General features: G+C 39.1%; 1 protein-coding gene across 11 annotated transcripts in view; it reads left to right on the plus strand.

Annotated features, from left to right (window-relative positions):
* The window catches only part of DLGAP1 (DLG associated protein 1), a 932,188-nt gene that overhangs the window by 737,910 nt on the left and 180,236 nt on the right, over positions 1-14,042 (plus strand). For all 11 annotated transcript variants that reach the window (XM_027575621.2, XM_027575619.2, XM_027575622.2 and 8 more), the window contains one exon: positions 8,166-8,343. In XM_027575621.2, coding sequence (XP_027431422.1) covers positions 8,166-8,343 — 178 coding nt within the window. The remainder of the gene's footprint in view (positions 1-8,165; positions 8,344-14,042) is intronic.

Raw genomic sequence — 14,042 nt, forward strand, 5'->3', positions numbered from 1 at the left:
TAAGACTATAGAAGTCATACAGATCTAGCCTTTGTTTCTGAGTTTACAAACTTGTCAGCCTCAGCTTCCTCGTTTGTAAAATAGAAGTAATAATGCTTCATAATTACTACAATAATACAGAATATTAGTGTGATAGGTAAGACATTGTAAGTAAAGTATTTAAATGCATAGGACCTTGTAATACTCACTGATTTGGGGTATTGCTATGTTTGCTTCTGTTATCACATATGCTGGTGACACATAACTGGCAAGAACAGTTGATCGATTGCATGTATTTCATGGGATTAATCTTTGACTTCAATTTATTTATTAAAGGGTTTTATTTATTTATTTGAGTGAGAGAGAGAACATGAGCAGGGGCAGGGGGAGAGGGAGAAACAGACTGCCCTGCTGAGCAGGGAGCCCAATGCAGGGCTCAATCCCAGGACCCTGGGACCATGACCTGAGCCGAAGGCAGATGCTTAACTGACTGAGCCACCCAGGCATCCCCCTTTGATTTCATTTTAATAAGAACTAAAGTGTCAAAAATTGGAATGACTTAACATCATTTGATATGAAGATCTAAACGTTGTCCAAAGGGAGCTTACCAGAAGTTCAGAGTGTGCTTATAGGCCGAACAATCCAGAGCTTTGTCAGGCCATATCCCAGAAGGATTTTCTCTGTAAAATAGATGATAACAGCCATTCTGTATTCTGCACTTGTCAGCCCACATTTGAAGTTTAAGTTTGGTTCTGGGTGCTTTGTTGTCAAAGAGAAAGTTACAAACTGGCCCAACTTTAGAGATGAATTGTCAAGGTAGTGGACAGCCTGAAGTCTTGACACAAGAGGACGAGATAAAGGGGGCATGTTACCTGGAGAAGAAAAGGCTTAGCTGGAATAGACAGCTGTGTTCAAAACAACTGAGGACTATTGCATGGAAGAGATGTCTTTTTTGTGACCTTTTGGCAAGCCAGTAGTGAGGGTAGACATGGAGCATTTGACAAAGGGGATTAGAAGAAAACCAACATTATAAGAATTATTGAAGAGTCTGTCTTTAGCTGCTTTTTGTTCTTCCCAAAGTGAAGTCAGAATATGAAGCACTTTGTGAAAAATCGATCAGAACTCTTTTACATGGGTTTTAACCACTCCAATTTGTCAATGTCAACTTACATCTATGAAGGACATCTGCTCTGCCCTGACACTTTTTAAATTGAAGGAAACACTGTACTCAGCTCAAAGCAGCATTTAGGTCACTATTCCCCCTGCCCCCCTCCACAGCATCACGGTCATGGGCTTTCTACTAAGGACTACACTTAAATTGTCATCACAGCTTTCTTCGTGATGACATTTTTTCTTTCCTTACTGGTTCATAAACTGACACTATTGGCAACCGTATTTCTGCAATCTCTAACTGCTTATGGAATTACTTTTTTGGATGTCTTAATTATTTCGATGCAATTTGTTCTCAATGCTATATCGAGTTTTAATTATATTACTGTTTTTGCAATTACTAGAGCAGTAAAATTAAACTCACATTTTTACTGTACTTTCCACCAAATAATAGAAGTATCATTTTACTCTTTTCAACCATAGCAATAATAGTCCCTGAAATACTACTATATTATTTAGTGTGCTTAAAACTTACCCTAAATGATAAATAGTATGTCTTTCCAAGAGGGAAAAATGTGACAGTTTGTTTTTATTATGTTGGTACCCAAATTTGTTGGGAGTTTAATTGCCAAGAAATGAAATAGGGAAGATTAAGTACTTCTCTTAAAGAGAGATTTTTATTTCTGGGCATATCCTCCCAAGAATTGGAAGCAGAGACTCAAACAGATATTTGTACACCCATGTTCACAGCCACTTTATTCTCAATAGCAAAAAGTGGAAGCAACCCAAGTGTCTGTCAGTAGATGAGAGGATCAACAAAATGTAGTCTATACACACAATGGAATCTTATTCAGCCTTAGAGGAAGTTAGTTCTGCCATGCGCTGCACCATGGATAAACCTTGAAGACATTCTATTAAGTGAAATAAGCCAGGCAAGTACTATATAATTTCACTTGTATGAGATACATCTACAGTGGTCAAACTCAGAGAGACATAGAGTAGAAGGGTGGTTGCCAGGGGCTTGGGGTGAGACCGCTTAAGATCTACTCTCAGACAAATACCATATGATCGCACTTACATGTAGACTCTAAACAAACAAAAACTGAGCTTATAAATACAGAGAACAGGTTGGTGGTTGTCAAAGGTGAGTGTTGGGCGTAGGAGAAATGGATGAAGGGGGTCCAAGGGTACAAACTTCCAGTTAGAAAATGAAGAAGTCCTGTGGCTGTAATGTATAGCATGGAGACCATGGGTAACAATACTGTAGTACATGTTTGAAAGTGTTAGGGGCGCCTGGGTGGCTCAGTCAGTTAAGAGTCTGCCTTTGGCTCAGGTCATGATCCCAGGATCCTGGGATCAAGCCCTGAGTCGAGTCCGGCTCCCTGCTCAGTGGGGAGTCTGCTGCTCGCTCTGCCCCTCCCCCTGCTTATGCTGTCTCTCTGTCAAATAAATAAATAAAATATTTAGAAAAAAAAGTCTTGAGACTAAGTCTTAGAAGTTCTCATCACAAGAAAAAACTCTGTGTGGTGCTGGATGTTAACTAGATTTATTAGGGTGATCATTTAGCAATACTCACAGTGAATCATTATGTCCTACATTTGACACTGTCAATCTTATATCTCAATTAAAAAAAAAAGATCTACTTTCTTTGCAAATTTCAAGCACACAGCACACTATTATTAGCTATGATCACTATGCCGCACATCACATCCCTAGAGTTTATTCATCTGATGAAGTTATACTTTTAGTATTCTATTACAAAGTTAATCATTTTCACTTCAAGGACACTGGTTTCAAATTTTGCAGTCTGAGTATTATTGCATTTTTCTCTTCTTTGGCAACCTTACTGATACACTGGGCCAAGCTTGTGTACGTGGTTGCTCCATGACTAACATAAGGGTGTCCTATCTTTGAGTGCGTTAAAGGACATGATAATGAATGGGATTCGGCCAGGCCAAAATCTCGGTTCTGCTAAGCCACAAAACATTAACTGAGCCTAAGCAATTTAGGGAGAAAAGTGGAAAGAGATAGATGTCATGTGAATAGGCCAACACAGAAAAATAATTAATCTAACATGAGAACTAATATTTCTGAATATGCACATACCCTTTCTTCTTGGCAAATCACCTTTCTTTTGAGGTGAAATGAAGTAATCATTACACTATTTCCTGGCATTTCTTTAGTGTTTCTACACCAGCAACACATATCCATACTGTACATTTTATGTTGAGAGCTGTGGGCTCCACTAAGCGGACAAGGTAAGAGTTCATTTCCTTATATTTAGTGTATGATTAAAGTATGTATTGTTTTATCAGAAATGACTCACCAAAATAGACTATTCAATCCTTTCTGAATGATTGTTCACTTAGAAATCTGGGAATTATGCTTTATTTCATAACAAGTGACCAGGGTAAATGATTGTTGCAATGATGCCTCATTTCCCCATCTCAGCCAGCAGACACTCATTTTTCAAAACACTGGACTTTTGCTTCTTCTTTTGAATATACACCATTTATGAAATAGTCACCACCCCATTGCTGCCCCCTAACCATTGGGCACAGCAGCATCATTTATGTTGGCAATATCGTTGCCCTAGGTCAGGTTGCAAAAGAGCCAAAGAAACACATTTGTCATCTAATTCTCAAGTTCTAAGGGGACATGAACTTTAGGTTATAAATGCTTCTAGCTAAGTCTCTCTTTTTCTAGAAGAGATCTTAAGGGGGAAATGAATTCTTTGGTTCGTTGGTTGGTTGGGATTGGGGCCGTGAGCATTTATAAAGTAACCCCATGTGAATCATCATAATAGCACGTAACACATGGCAAATATTTACTTGAGCTGGCAGAACAAATAATTCATGTTTGATAGCTACTTGTAGGATCCATAAAGAACATTCATTTTTAGAACCATTTCCCTTTTGTAATAATGATGTGGGAGGTTTACTTTTGCTGTTAAATTCCAGATCTATTTTAATTTGGCCTCTTTCTCAGTGCAATTGCAAAAAGTAGCTGCTCGTCAAATTCCCAGGTTTTGGTATTATTGAGTCTATCTTTTTTGACTATTGTGTTTAAGTAATTCCATACAAACTTCAAGAATGAGTGCAATCCTATACACTGCAAAGAGGATATTGGGATTGTAGAGATTATCTTTACCATCTATGGATGTGGACCTGGGTGTGCCCGGATCTGATGTGCAAATGGTGTTCATATTTATCAACATTTCTCTAATTTACTGAGCCTCTGTCCATTTTTTATTGAGTTATTTGCATTATTCTTTAATTTGCTAAGTCCACTTTAAATGTTATAGGCGTGAACCCTCTTCATTACATCGGGTGGTACTGCAAATATGTTTCCTACCCAGTGACTATTATTCTTTTTTTTTAAAGATTTTATTTACTTATTTGAGAGAGAGAATGAGAAAGAGAGAGAGAGAGAGAGAGAGAGCATGAGGGGGGGGGAAGGTCAGAGGGAGAGGCAGACTCCCTGCCGAGCAGGGAGCCCGATGCAGGACTCGATCCCGGGACTCCGGGATCATGACCTGAGCCGAAGGCAGTTGCTTAACCAACTGAGCCACCCAGGCGCCCCCAGTGACTATTATTCTTAACTTTGCTTACAGTGTCTTCTGTTGAACAAAAGTTTTAAATTTTTATGTAGTCCTACTTGTCAATTTTTTTTTATGGCTTTTAATTTCAACATCCTGTTTCTAAAAACCTTTCTCCACCACTTTCTTTTCATTTCTTAGGCTTTCTTTTTTGTCCTCCATAAGGTTTTATAGTTTTTTCCATAAAATTCTGATAGTTTAAAAAAAAGTTTTGGGACACTCAGTCGGTAAGCGTCTGCCTTCGGCTCAGGTCATGATTCCACAGTCCTGGGATCGAGCCCCGCATCAGGCTCCCTGCTCAGGGGGAAGCCTGCTTCTCCCTCTCCCACTCGCCCTGCTTGTGTTCCCTCTCTCGCTGTGTCTCTCTCTGTCAAATAAATAAAATCTTTAAAAAATAAATAAATAAAAATTAAAAAAGTTTTTAAGTATAGACATTAAGATTAAATAGGACGCCTGGCTGGCTCAGTCAGAGTATATGACTCCTGATTTTGGGGTTGTATGTTTGAGCCCCACGTTGCACGTAAGGATTACTTAAAAATGAAATCTTAAAAAAAAAATTATAGGGGTGCCTGAGTGGCTCTGTAGGTTAAGCAGCTGCCCTTGGCTCAGGTCATGATCCCAAGGTCCTGGGATAGAGCCCCACCTCATGCTACCCGCTCAGGAAGGAGTCTGCTTCTCCCTCTCCCTCTGTTCTCCCCTCCTCCCCGCCCACTTGTGCTCACTCACGTGCTCTCTCTCTCAAATAAATAAAAGGATTATAAAACACATTCTTCTATAACATACTAGACAACTTTAAATTTGTAAATATTTGATTTTTAGTCTTTTAATCTATATGGATAGTAGGAATCCATTTTTTTCCATGTGGACACACAGCTCATCTAACACCATTACTAAGTAATTGATCTCTTCCCTGCTTATTTGAATTACCACCTTTGCAATATACTAAATTCAGATAGACACTCAGTTCTGTTTCTGGAGTCCTTATTTTATTCCACTGATTCGTCTATTCCTTCGCTATACCACACTGTTTTCCTCTTTGTAGTTATAAAGTATATTTGAGATCTGATAGGATATTTATCTCCTTTTTTATTTATTTTTTTTATTTTCTGGCTGTTTTTAGACCCCCTCCTCTTAATCATCTTCCATATTTAATCTTCACGTGGGCTCTTAAATCCATCTGCTCAAGTTCCGCTGCTACTTAACTCAGTCCTATCACTGGTTATTTAAATTATTGCTATATTGCAACCCCTTCACAGGCTCTCCTCTCATTGTGCCAACCACAGTGTGCTCTCTGAACTCCCTCCGTTAGGAAATTTGATTATTTTGAGGCCTCGTATAATTTTTAAAACAGCTTGATTAAGCTATAATGTACATACCAAACAATTTACTCATTTAAAATGTGCAATTCAATGGTCTAGCATATTCAGATTTGTGCAACCATCACAATTTTAGAGCATTTTCACCACCCCAAAGAAAAAAGTCATACTTTTTAGATATCAACCCCCAACCTTGCCATCTTCCTCCTCCTCCTAGACATTCCAGTCTAGGCAACCACTAATCTACTTGCTGTCTTTAGAGATTTTTTTATTCTGGACACTTTATATAAGTGGAATTGCATAATCTGTAACTGGCCTTTTCCACTGACCATGACGTTTACAAAATTCATCCCTGTTGTAGCGTATGTCAGTGCTAAACTCTTCCTCACGGCCAGCTAATATTCCACTGTATGGATGAACCACATTTTACCCATTCATCAGCTGACAGACATTTAGTTTGCCCTACCTTTTGGCTCTTATGAATAATGCTGCTATGAACCTCATATAAACTTTAAAATGAGTTTGTTACACTCAAATAAAAAAAAAATCTGTGAAAATTTTTATTGCAATTGCGTTAGGTTTGCAGAATAATTTAGGAAAATTTTAATTTTTTTCTTACAATATTACTTCCATCAAGGAAAATTATCTTCCTTTGCATTTATTTAGGCCTTGTTTATTGCCTTCCATAAAGTTTTATAGCTTTCTTCATAAAATTCTATTGCATTTTTTTATAATTTGTACTGATTTTATAACGTTTTGCCATTTTGAATGGATTTTTTTTAGATTTCTATTTGGTGGTGGCAGTAATAGAAAAGCTATTAATTTTTGTGTTTTTTAACCCTGTATCTAGCTATCCTATCGATCTCTCTTATGCATTCCAATAGTTTTTCAGATTTTTATCTTCCAGATAATTATATAATCTGTGAATACACAAAGCTTATGTCTTACTTCACAATATTTATATTCCCTGTATCTTTTTATTTTCTAATTTCATTGGCTTTGATCTCCAGAATGATAAATAATAGCAAAGATATTGGGTATACATCTTTCTCATCAACTTTAACTTTTACTGCAAGCAAGGTTTCAGCAAAAATAAAAGAAATTTAACAATGAAAGAAAAATCACCCTGAATCCCATGTGAAAGTAAGCTTGAAAAATACTGAAAATAAATGGTTTGTATATGTATATAAAGGCAGGAAGTTGGGCACCGCAGTGGCTCAGTCACTTAAGCGTCTGCCTTCGGCTCGGGTCATGATCCCAGGGTCCTGGGATCGAGCCCCGCATCGGGCTCCCTGCTGTGGGGGGAGTCTGCTTCTCCCCTCCCCCTGCTCATGCTCTCTCACACTCTATCTCTCTCTCTTTCAAATAAATAAATAAAATCTTTAAAAAAAAATAAAAAGAAGAGGAAAGAAAAGACAGGAAGGATATACACCAGACTGCTACCGGTAGTTCTTTTAAGGGTGTGGGATTCTGGAGAAACAGGGGTGGAGAGGGAGACCCACTTTCTGTTTTATGCACTCCTGTATAGCTTGGCAATGAGCCTTTCCTACTTTGATGATTTTAAAATACATCTTGAAAAAATCCACAGAGTACAAAGTGTGTAAAGACTTTCTTTACATATCAAGATTTAAAGATGTGTGCATTGTTAACGGCTAAAATTTAAGGTTTGTACACTAAGTTCAGTCTCAACTAAATGACACAAAGATTAGACAGACAAGTAAATGATAAGATTGGTAGAGATACTGATATAGTTGCAGATGTATACCAACTGTCTGTTACTAGAAAGTCCAAAAACAAAAAGACGGCCAGAGAAAGGAAGTGGGTAAAAGACAAAGCTTACAGACCAAACAGGACATTTCCTGGGATGGGGCAATCAGAGCTATTATCTCCCTCCTCCAGATGCCTGGGAAAATGTGAATGGGGAAATTATTTCGTGGGCTGAAGAGAATTTTATTGCTCTCTGCATCATCAGACCTTAATGATTTCCTGTCAAAAGTTTTTCCTTCTGAGACACCATGGGGGAGTCTAGTAATCATAGGAAGCCATCTATATTATTCATCCCAGTGTTTAGGGTGCCACATCAATGATAGTGCTCCCACATCTTAGTACTGCTTACATCTTAGAATATGACTAAATGTGCCCCTTCTCTTATTCCCTTTCAGGATTTCCAATGAACACTCCCCCAAACTCCAGATCCGGAGTCACAGTTACCTGAGGGCAGTAAGTGAAGTCTCCATCAACCGAAGCCTGGACAGTCTTGACCCTGCCGGCTTGCTCACATCACCAAAGTTCCGCTCTAGGAATGAGAGCTACATGCGAGCCATGAGCACCATCAGCCAGGTGAGCACCATGGCTGTGGGCCATTACCTGCATAAGGGTTAGTGGACACGGGGCATGAAGTGAGGGGGTGGCCACTTGCAGAGTAACCCACTGATGGATCAGCCTGATCTACATGCTATGCACGTTCAGCTACAGCAAGCACCTGGTATCAGCAGTCTACCAGGGAGGGGGTTCTCTGCAGATGGATAAAGGACACTGCAGAGAGTCCTTGGAAATTCATCAGCAGTCAGTCAGTACCAGCACACTTGCCATTAGGAAGTTGATGGATGAGGTTATAAAGAAGCTTGAAGGATAGGTCAGGGTAGACATCACTGGCAAAAACCACAGCAGTGTCTAATCATAAAAGTTCAAGTATTGAGCAGGTCATTAAGACAGGGGCCCAGGGACAGGAAGTGACAATCTACTTATCTCACCGGGGTCCCAGGTGAATATTGTATCGTGGTAATGAGACAAAAGCCACCTCTAAGAACCAGGGATTAAGACTCAATAAAGGCAACTTAATGCTATATCCAAAATATTCAGCTGAAGGTCCTCCAGGCTCTCCCATTAAAGGTCAGAGAGTGTGGGAGAGGGCGAGGCTACCTAGGATCAAGGGCAGAGAGGACCTGGACTCTTAGAGGACCTGACCCTGCAGCGTTTTGGGGGCTACCAAATGAACCGAAGATACCCCAGGGGCTGGCTTCCTCTGGGAACACAACAAGAAGAGTGTTTTTTAAATAATGTGTAGGAACTCTGAATAAATTGCTATCACAAAAATAACTATTGTACAATTAATTCAGCTAGTATTTATTGAGCAGAACACTGGACCAGATTATACAAGTTATTCATCGATGAACAAAACAAAATCCATTCCCACTAAGAGCTTACAAGAGTACAAATAAGGGCACCTGGGTGGCTCAGTCATTAAGCGTCTGCCTTCAGCCCGGGTCATGATCCCAGGGTCCTGGGATCGAGCCCCACATCGGGCTCCCTGCTCCGCGGGAAGCCTGCTTCTCCCTCTCCCACTCCCCCCCGCTTGTGTTCCCTCTCTCGCTGTATCTCACTCTGTCAAATAATTAAATAAAATCTTTAAAAAAAAAAAAGAGTACAAATAAGATAAAAGTGCTATCATTATTATTTACTTGAACATCACAAGACACTCTGAGGTAGGCAGGGCAAGTATTAATAATAAGAGGCACCTTTACCGGGTCAGACACTTTGCGAATTGCTTTATATTTTCATAATATTATTTTACAAAACACCCTGTAAGGTATGTAAGGAACCAGATGTTAAATGGGACTTTGTGGTCACAGAATAATCAACAAGATCCTGAAACTAAGGAGAAAACAGTGCTAAGAACCCAGGATTCTAAAGAGAGAGTTTCCAGGCATGCAGTCTAGAAATATACATTTTAACAAATATTCCAAGAGATTCTAATAAAGTAGTATTTGATCTGAATTTTGAAAAATGCTTCCCTAAAGCATATTCAAGGAATAGTGAATGTTTTAGTTTTGGTGGAGCTCAGAATACTTGTAGAGGCAGCAATGGGAAATCTGTCCTGAATTTTGCCCTGGATATATATTTTTTTTTTAAGATTTATTTATTTATTTATTTATTTATTTGAGAGAGAGCACAGAGCAAGAGAAAGAGAGAGAGCACGAGCAGGGGGAAGGGGCAGAGGGAAAAGAAAAAGCAGGCTCCCTGCTGTGGGACTCGATCCCAGGACCCTGGGATCATGACCTGAGCCAAAGGCAGATGCTTAACCTACTGAGCCACCCAGGCGCCCCTCCCTGGATATATTTCTTAATGCATGGCTTTGCATGCCAGGCCCAGGGGACTGGACTTCATTTATTAGGAATGGGATTGATTAAAGATTAATTAAAACTTCAGCTTTTAAGCAGGCAAGAGATATGATCAGAATTTTGATATGAGATAATTTATATGGAAAAAATAGAGGAAAGATGAGAAAGGATGAATGGCTAGAAGCAGCGAAGCTAGTTTGGAAGACACTGTGAGCACCAAGGAGAGAATTAATGCTACTAGCAGTGCTGCTGCAAAGTGTGGTAGTGGTGGTGAGGAAGGTGTTGGTGATGGGGATGGTGGTGATCGTGGTGATGAGGAGGAGGATGGTGGTGAGGGTGGTGGTGGTGGTGGTAAGCCAAGCACTGAAGTTGAACGGTAGGCTGAGAACCGATGCATCTCTGATCTATCAGAGTGAGACCCTGAAATAGGACCACGCTCTTGCTTTGTCCCTATCATCAAAATAGAGCTCTTTACTCTAAATGCAGTCTTTTTTTTTTTTAAGATTTTATTTATTTATTTGACAGAGAGAGAGAGAGAGAGCACAAGCAGGGGGAGCAGCAGGCAGAGGGAGAGGGAGAAGCAGGCTCCCCGCTGAGCAGGGAGCCCGATGCGGGGCTCGATCCTAGGACCCTGAGATCAAGGGCAGACGCTTAACCGACTGAGCCACCCAGGTGTCCCTAAATGTTTAGATTTTAAGTGTTCAAGACAGGAGAAACATGTCACTTCCCTCATCAGGACATTGCGTCTACACAGCTGCCTGGCTTGAGTCCCTGTGCCACAGATCTGACCTTCCTGAGACGCTATCATGTCCCAGCGACAGCTTAATGAGATAGCAACAAATCACTGAAGAGGCACATGTGGGCCCTGATGCTAGGACAGGTCAAGCTCTGCAATTCGGTGGTATAATCATTTAGCCTTAAGTAAAATACAGAAAGAATAGCTATCCTAAATGGATTCCTAATGATACATCATTTTTCTAGTCCCCATATTCAATTTTCAAGTAACACAATATCTTTAAGGATAATTTCCAACTATTGCAGTCCCAACACTGTCATTATTCAAAGGAGACTAGTTTCTTCTTCAAAGCAATACTACCATATATATTCTAGACTTTTCAAAAAGTGGTCAGCTTTTCTGATGTTGGGGATATTCTCTTACAGATCTTTAGTAGCAGCCCTAATAGTATAGAATTTAAATGCATTATATCCTATTCCCCTTTAAAACCTGATATATTATTCATCAAAGGCTTTGAAAGATCAAAGTAAAATGTTATAAGCCAAGATATTGGTCTAGAATAAATAAATTGTTTATTTCTGCCATTCATACCTCATAGAAGTAAAATACCCCTAAAAACAGATTGTGCTTGCATGGTAGAGAAAAATTGAACTTTTTAATATTTATTCCCTTTCTATATTTTGTACTATATATACATCTAATAAAAATAGGGGCTTTTATAAAATGAAGCTTCAGAAGAAAAAATTTTTAAAAGTCACATTTAAAAATATATATATTTGGTATAATAAAGTCATTTCCAAATTAGCCTAATTTATGTCTTCATTTATTTCAAGTCCAATTCTCAAATATCTTCATCTGGCGTGGTAAACGAGAAGCCCACAGACATTTTTGGCTGGCAATGTGTTGGATTTCTACATCATTTTTTTAAAAAAGTGAATAGGCAGTTATTATGCTCAGTGGTAATAACAGCAGTTTAGCTGTGACTTGTGACCTAGACCATCCCTTCATTGTATATATACAAAGAAATAAAAACTCAGATGAATTAAGTGTCTATGAAGACGGCCAGTAAGAGAACCTAGAAACCCAAGTATCCTGACTCCTCACTGGTAAGTTTCTTCAGTACCTACTGGTATGAGGGTATTGACGGCAACAATATTGCTAATAATAGTAGTAATAATGGAAGTGATAACAGTGGAGTAGTCATCACGCATTGCTTACCTGATACATACAAGAAGATTTTCATATTATCTCATTAATTTCATATCAACTATAAAAAAGATCATTCCTTAATTTTTGAAATTCAGTCTTAGACAATTGGGGTAAATTGTTTCATTCATCCCACTACACTATCTCACAGAATAACATCCACTATTTGTGGAATATCTACCATGTGCCTAGAAATATAATATGCATTTTGAATATTTTATTTTTATCCTTAAAGCATCCATAGGAAATAAGCATCATTATACCCATTTTACAGATGAGGAAAGTAAAGCTCAGAGAATTCAAACAAATTGCCCATGGTAGAGTAGAAAGAGCATTAAAATATAACTGGGGCACCTGGGTGGCTCAGTCAGTTGAGCCTCCAACTCTTGATTTCAGCTCAGGTCGTGATCTCAGGGTCATGGGATTGAGCCCCAGATCCAGCTCTGCACTCAGTGTGGAGTCTGCTTGTCCCTCTCCCTCTGCTCCTCCCCCCAACTCATGCTCTCTCTCCCAAATAAAGAAAATCTTTTTAAAAATAAATAAACTACTCCTTCCCATATAATAAATGCAAATAGATCTCAAATCTAAACAATAACACAAAATGACAAAAATTAAGATTAGGAGAATATGTGTATGATACTGTGGTAAGAATTATATAACTTTTAATAAAATAAGAACTCCAGGAAACATAAAGTAAAAGATTGACATCTGTTCTAACTAAAAACTATTTCTGTGTGGCAAAAGATATCATAAAGTTAAGATGCCATTGATGGGGGGGAGGATATTAAACATACAAAGGAAAGCTTCCAGTTGCCTAACGTATTTCTACCAATAACTATGAAAAGATAAACAACCTAAAAGAAGGTGGGGGCAAAACTTATAAAATAGCAAATCAGAGGGGAAAATATAAAGGCCAATAAATATGAGGGAAAAAATGTTTATACACAGTAGTGGGCTGATAAAGACAAATTGAAAGAGCACAGTATCATTTCTGACCTATAAAAGTTGCAAAAACAGCTAATATCCAGTTCTGCTGACCATACTGAGAAATGAGCTCCAGCTTCTTGCTCTTTAGAGTGAACTCCTGCAGTTGTTTTAGAAAGTAAGTTGATAAAATCTACAAAAATGTAAAACATATCTTTTGACACAAGAATCCCACTTTTGGAACTCTGTAATACAGAAATAAAAGCACCAGTATATAAAGATAAATGCACAAAAATGTTGGTCATAGCACAGTCACCAAGGACACATCTGAACCATCATTCACAAAGGAGTAATTGAATAAATTATGGTACCATCATACTATACGATTTTACGGTGGTAGTGACTTAGCATCTCAATTTCCCTGAGTCTCCATATAAAAGACAGAGCAACTAGGTAGAAAAATCCAAAAGTCTTGGAGAACATTTACAACAAAATGAGGTATATCAAGGTATTCCATGAACCCAAAATATAAGTGGATGAGAAAAAACCACAAGTAGCCATAAGCCTGCACTGTATCCACATCTGCGTAGGAAGACATAGAGGGAAACAATGACTTTTGTGACGAACTTGAGCGCAGCAAAACAAAACAAGCAACACGTATTCACTGGAAAGTTCAGGGCACCTATTTGAGAATAGCAGCTGACCCTGGAAGGGATCTGCCTTCTCTAATAGCAGATCAATTCCGGGAGCCTGCAGGAAGGTCAAAGAAAACTGGAGCAGTCTGAACCCATCTGTACACTGGAAACCAACCAACCAGTGTCTCCATCCAGGACAGGGCCCAGGGGGTGAGAAGAAACAGATGGGAGGAGAATGAAGCGTGAGCAAGATAGAGACAATAGCAAAGAAGAAAGGAAAAGGCCCCGGTGAAAGTTAGGGACAGGAGCAAAAGAATCAGGGACTCTCAGAAAGCCAAAAAAAAGGGGCACCTGGGTGGCTCAGTCGGTTAAGCGACTGCCTTCGGCTCAGGTCATGATCCTGGAGTCCCGGGATCG

This window comes from Zalophus californianus, chromosome 14 (genome assembly GCF_009762305.2).
Source record: "Zalophus californianus isolate mZalCal1 chromosome 14, mZalCal1.pri.v2, whole genome shotgun sequence".
NCBI classification, from domain to species: Eukaryota; Metazoa; Chordata; class Mammalia; order Carnivora; family Otariidae; genus Zalophus; species Zalophus californianus.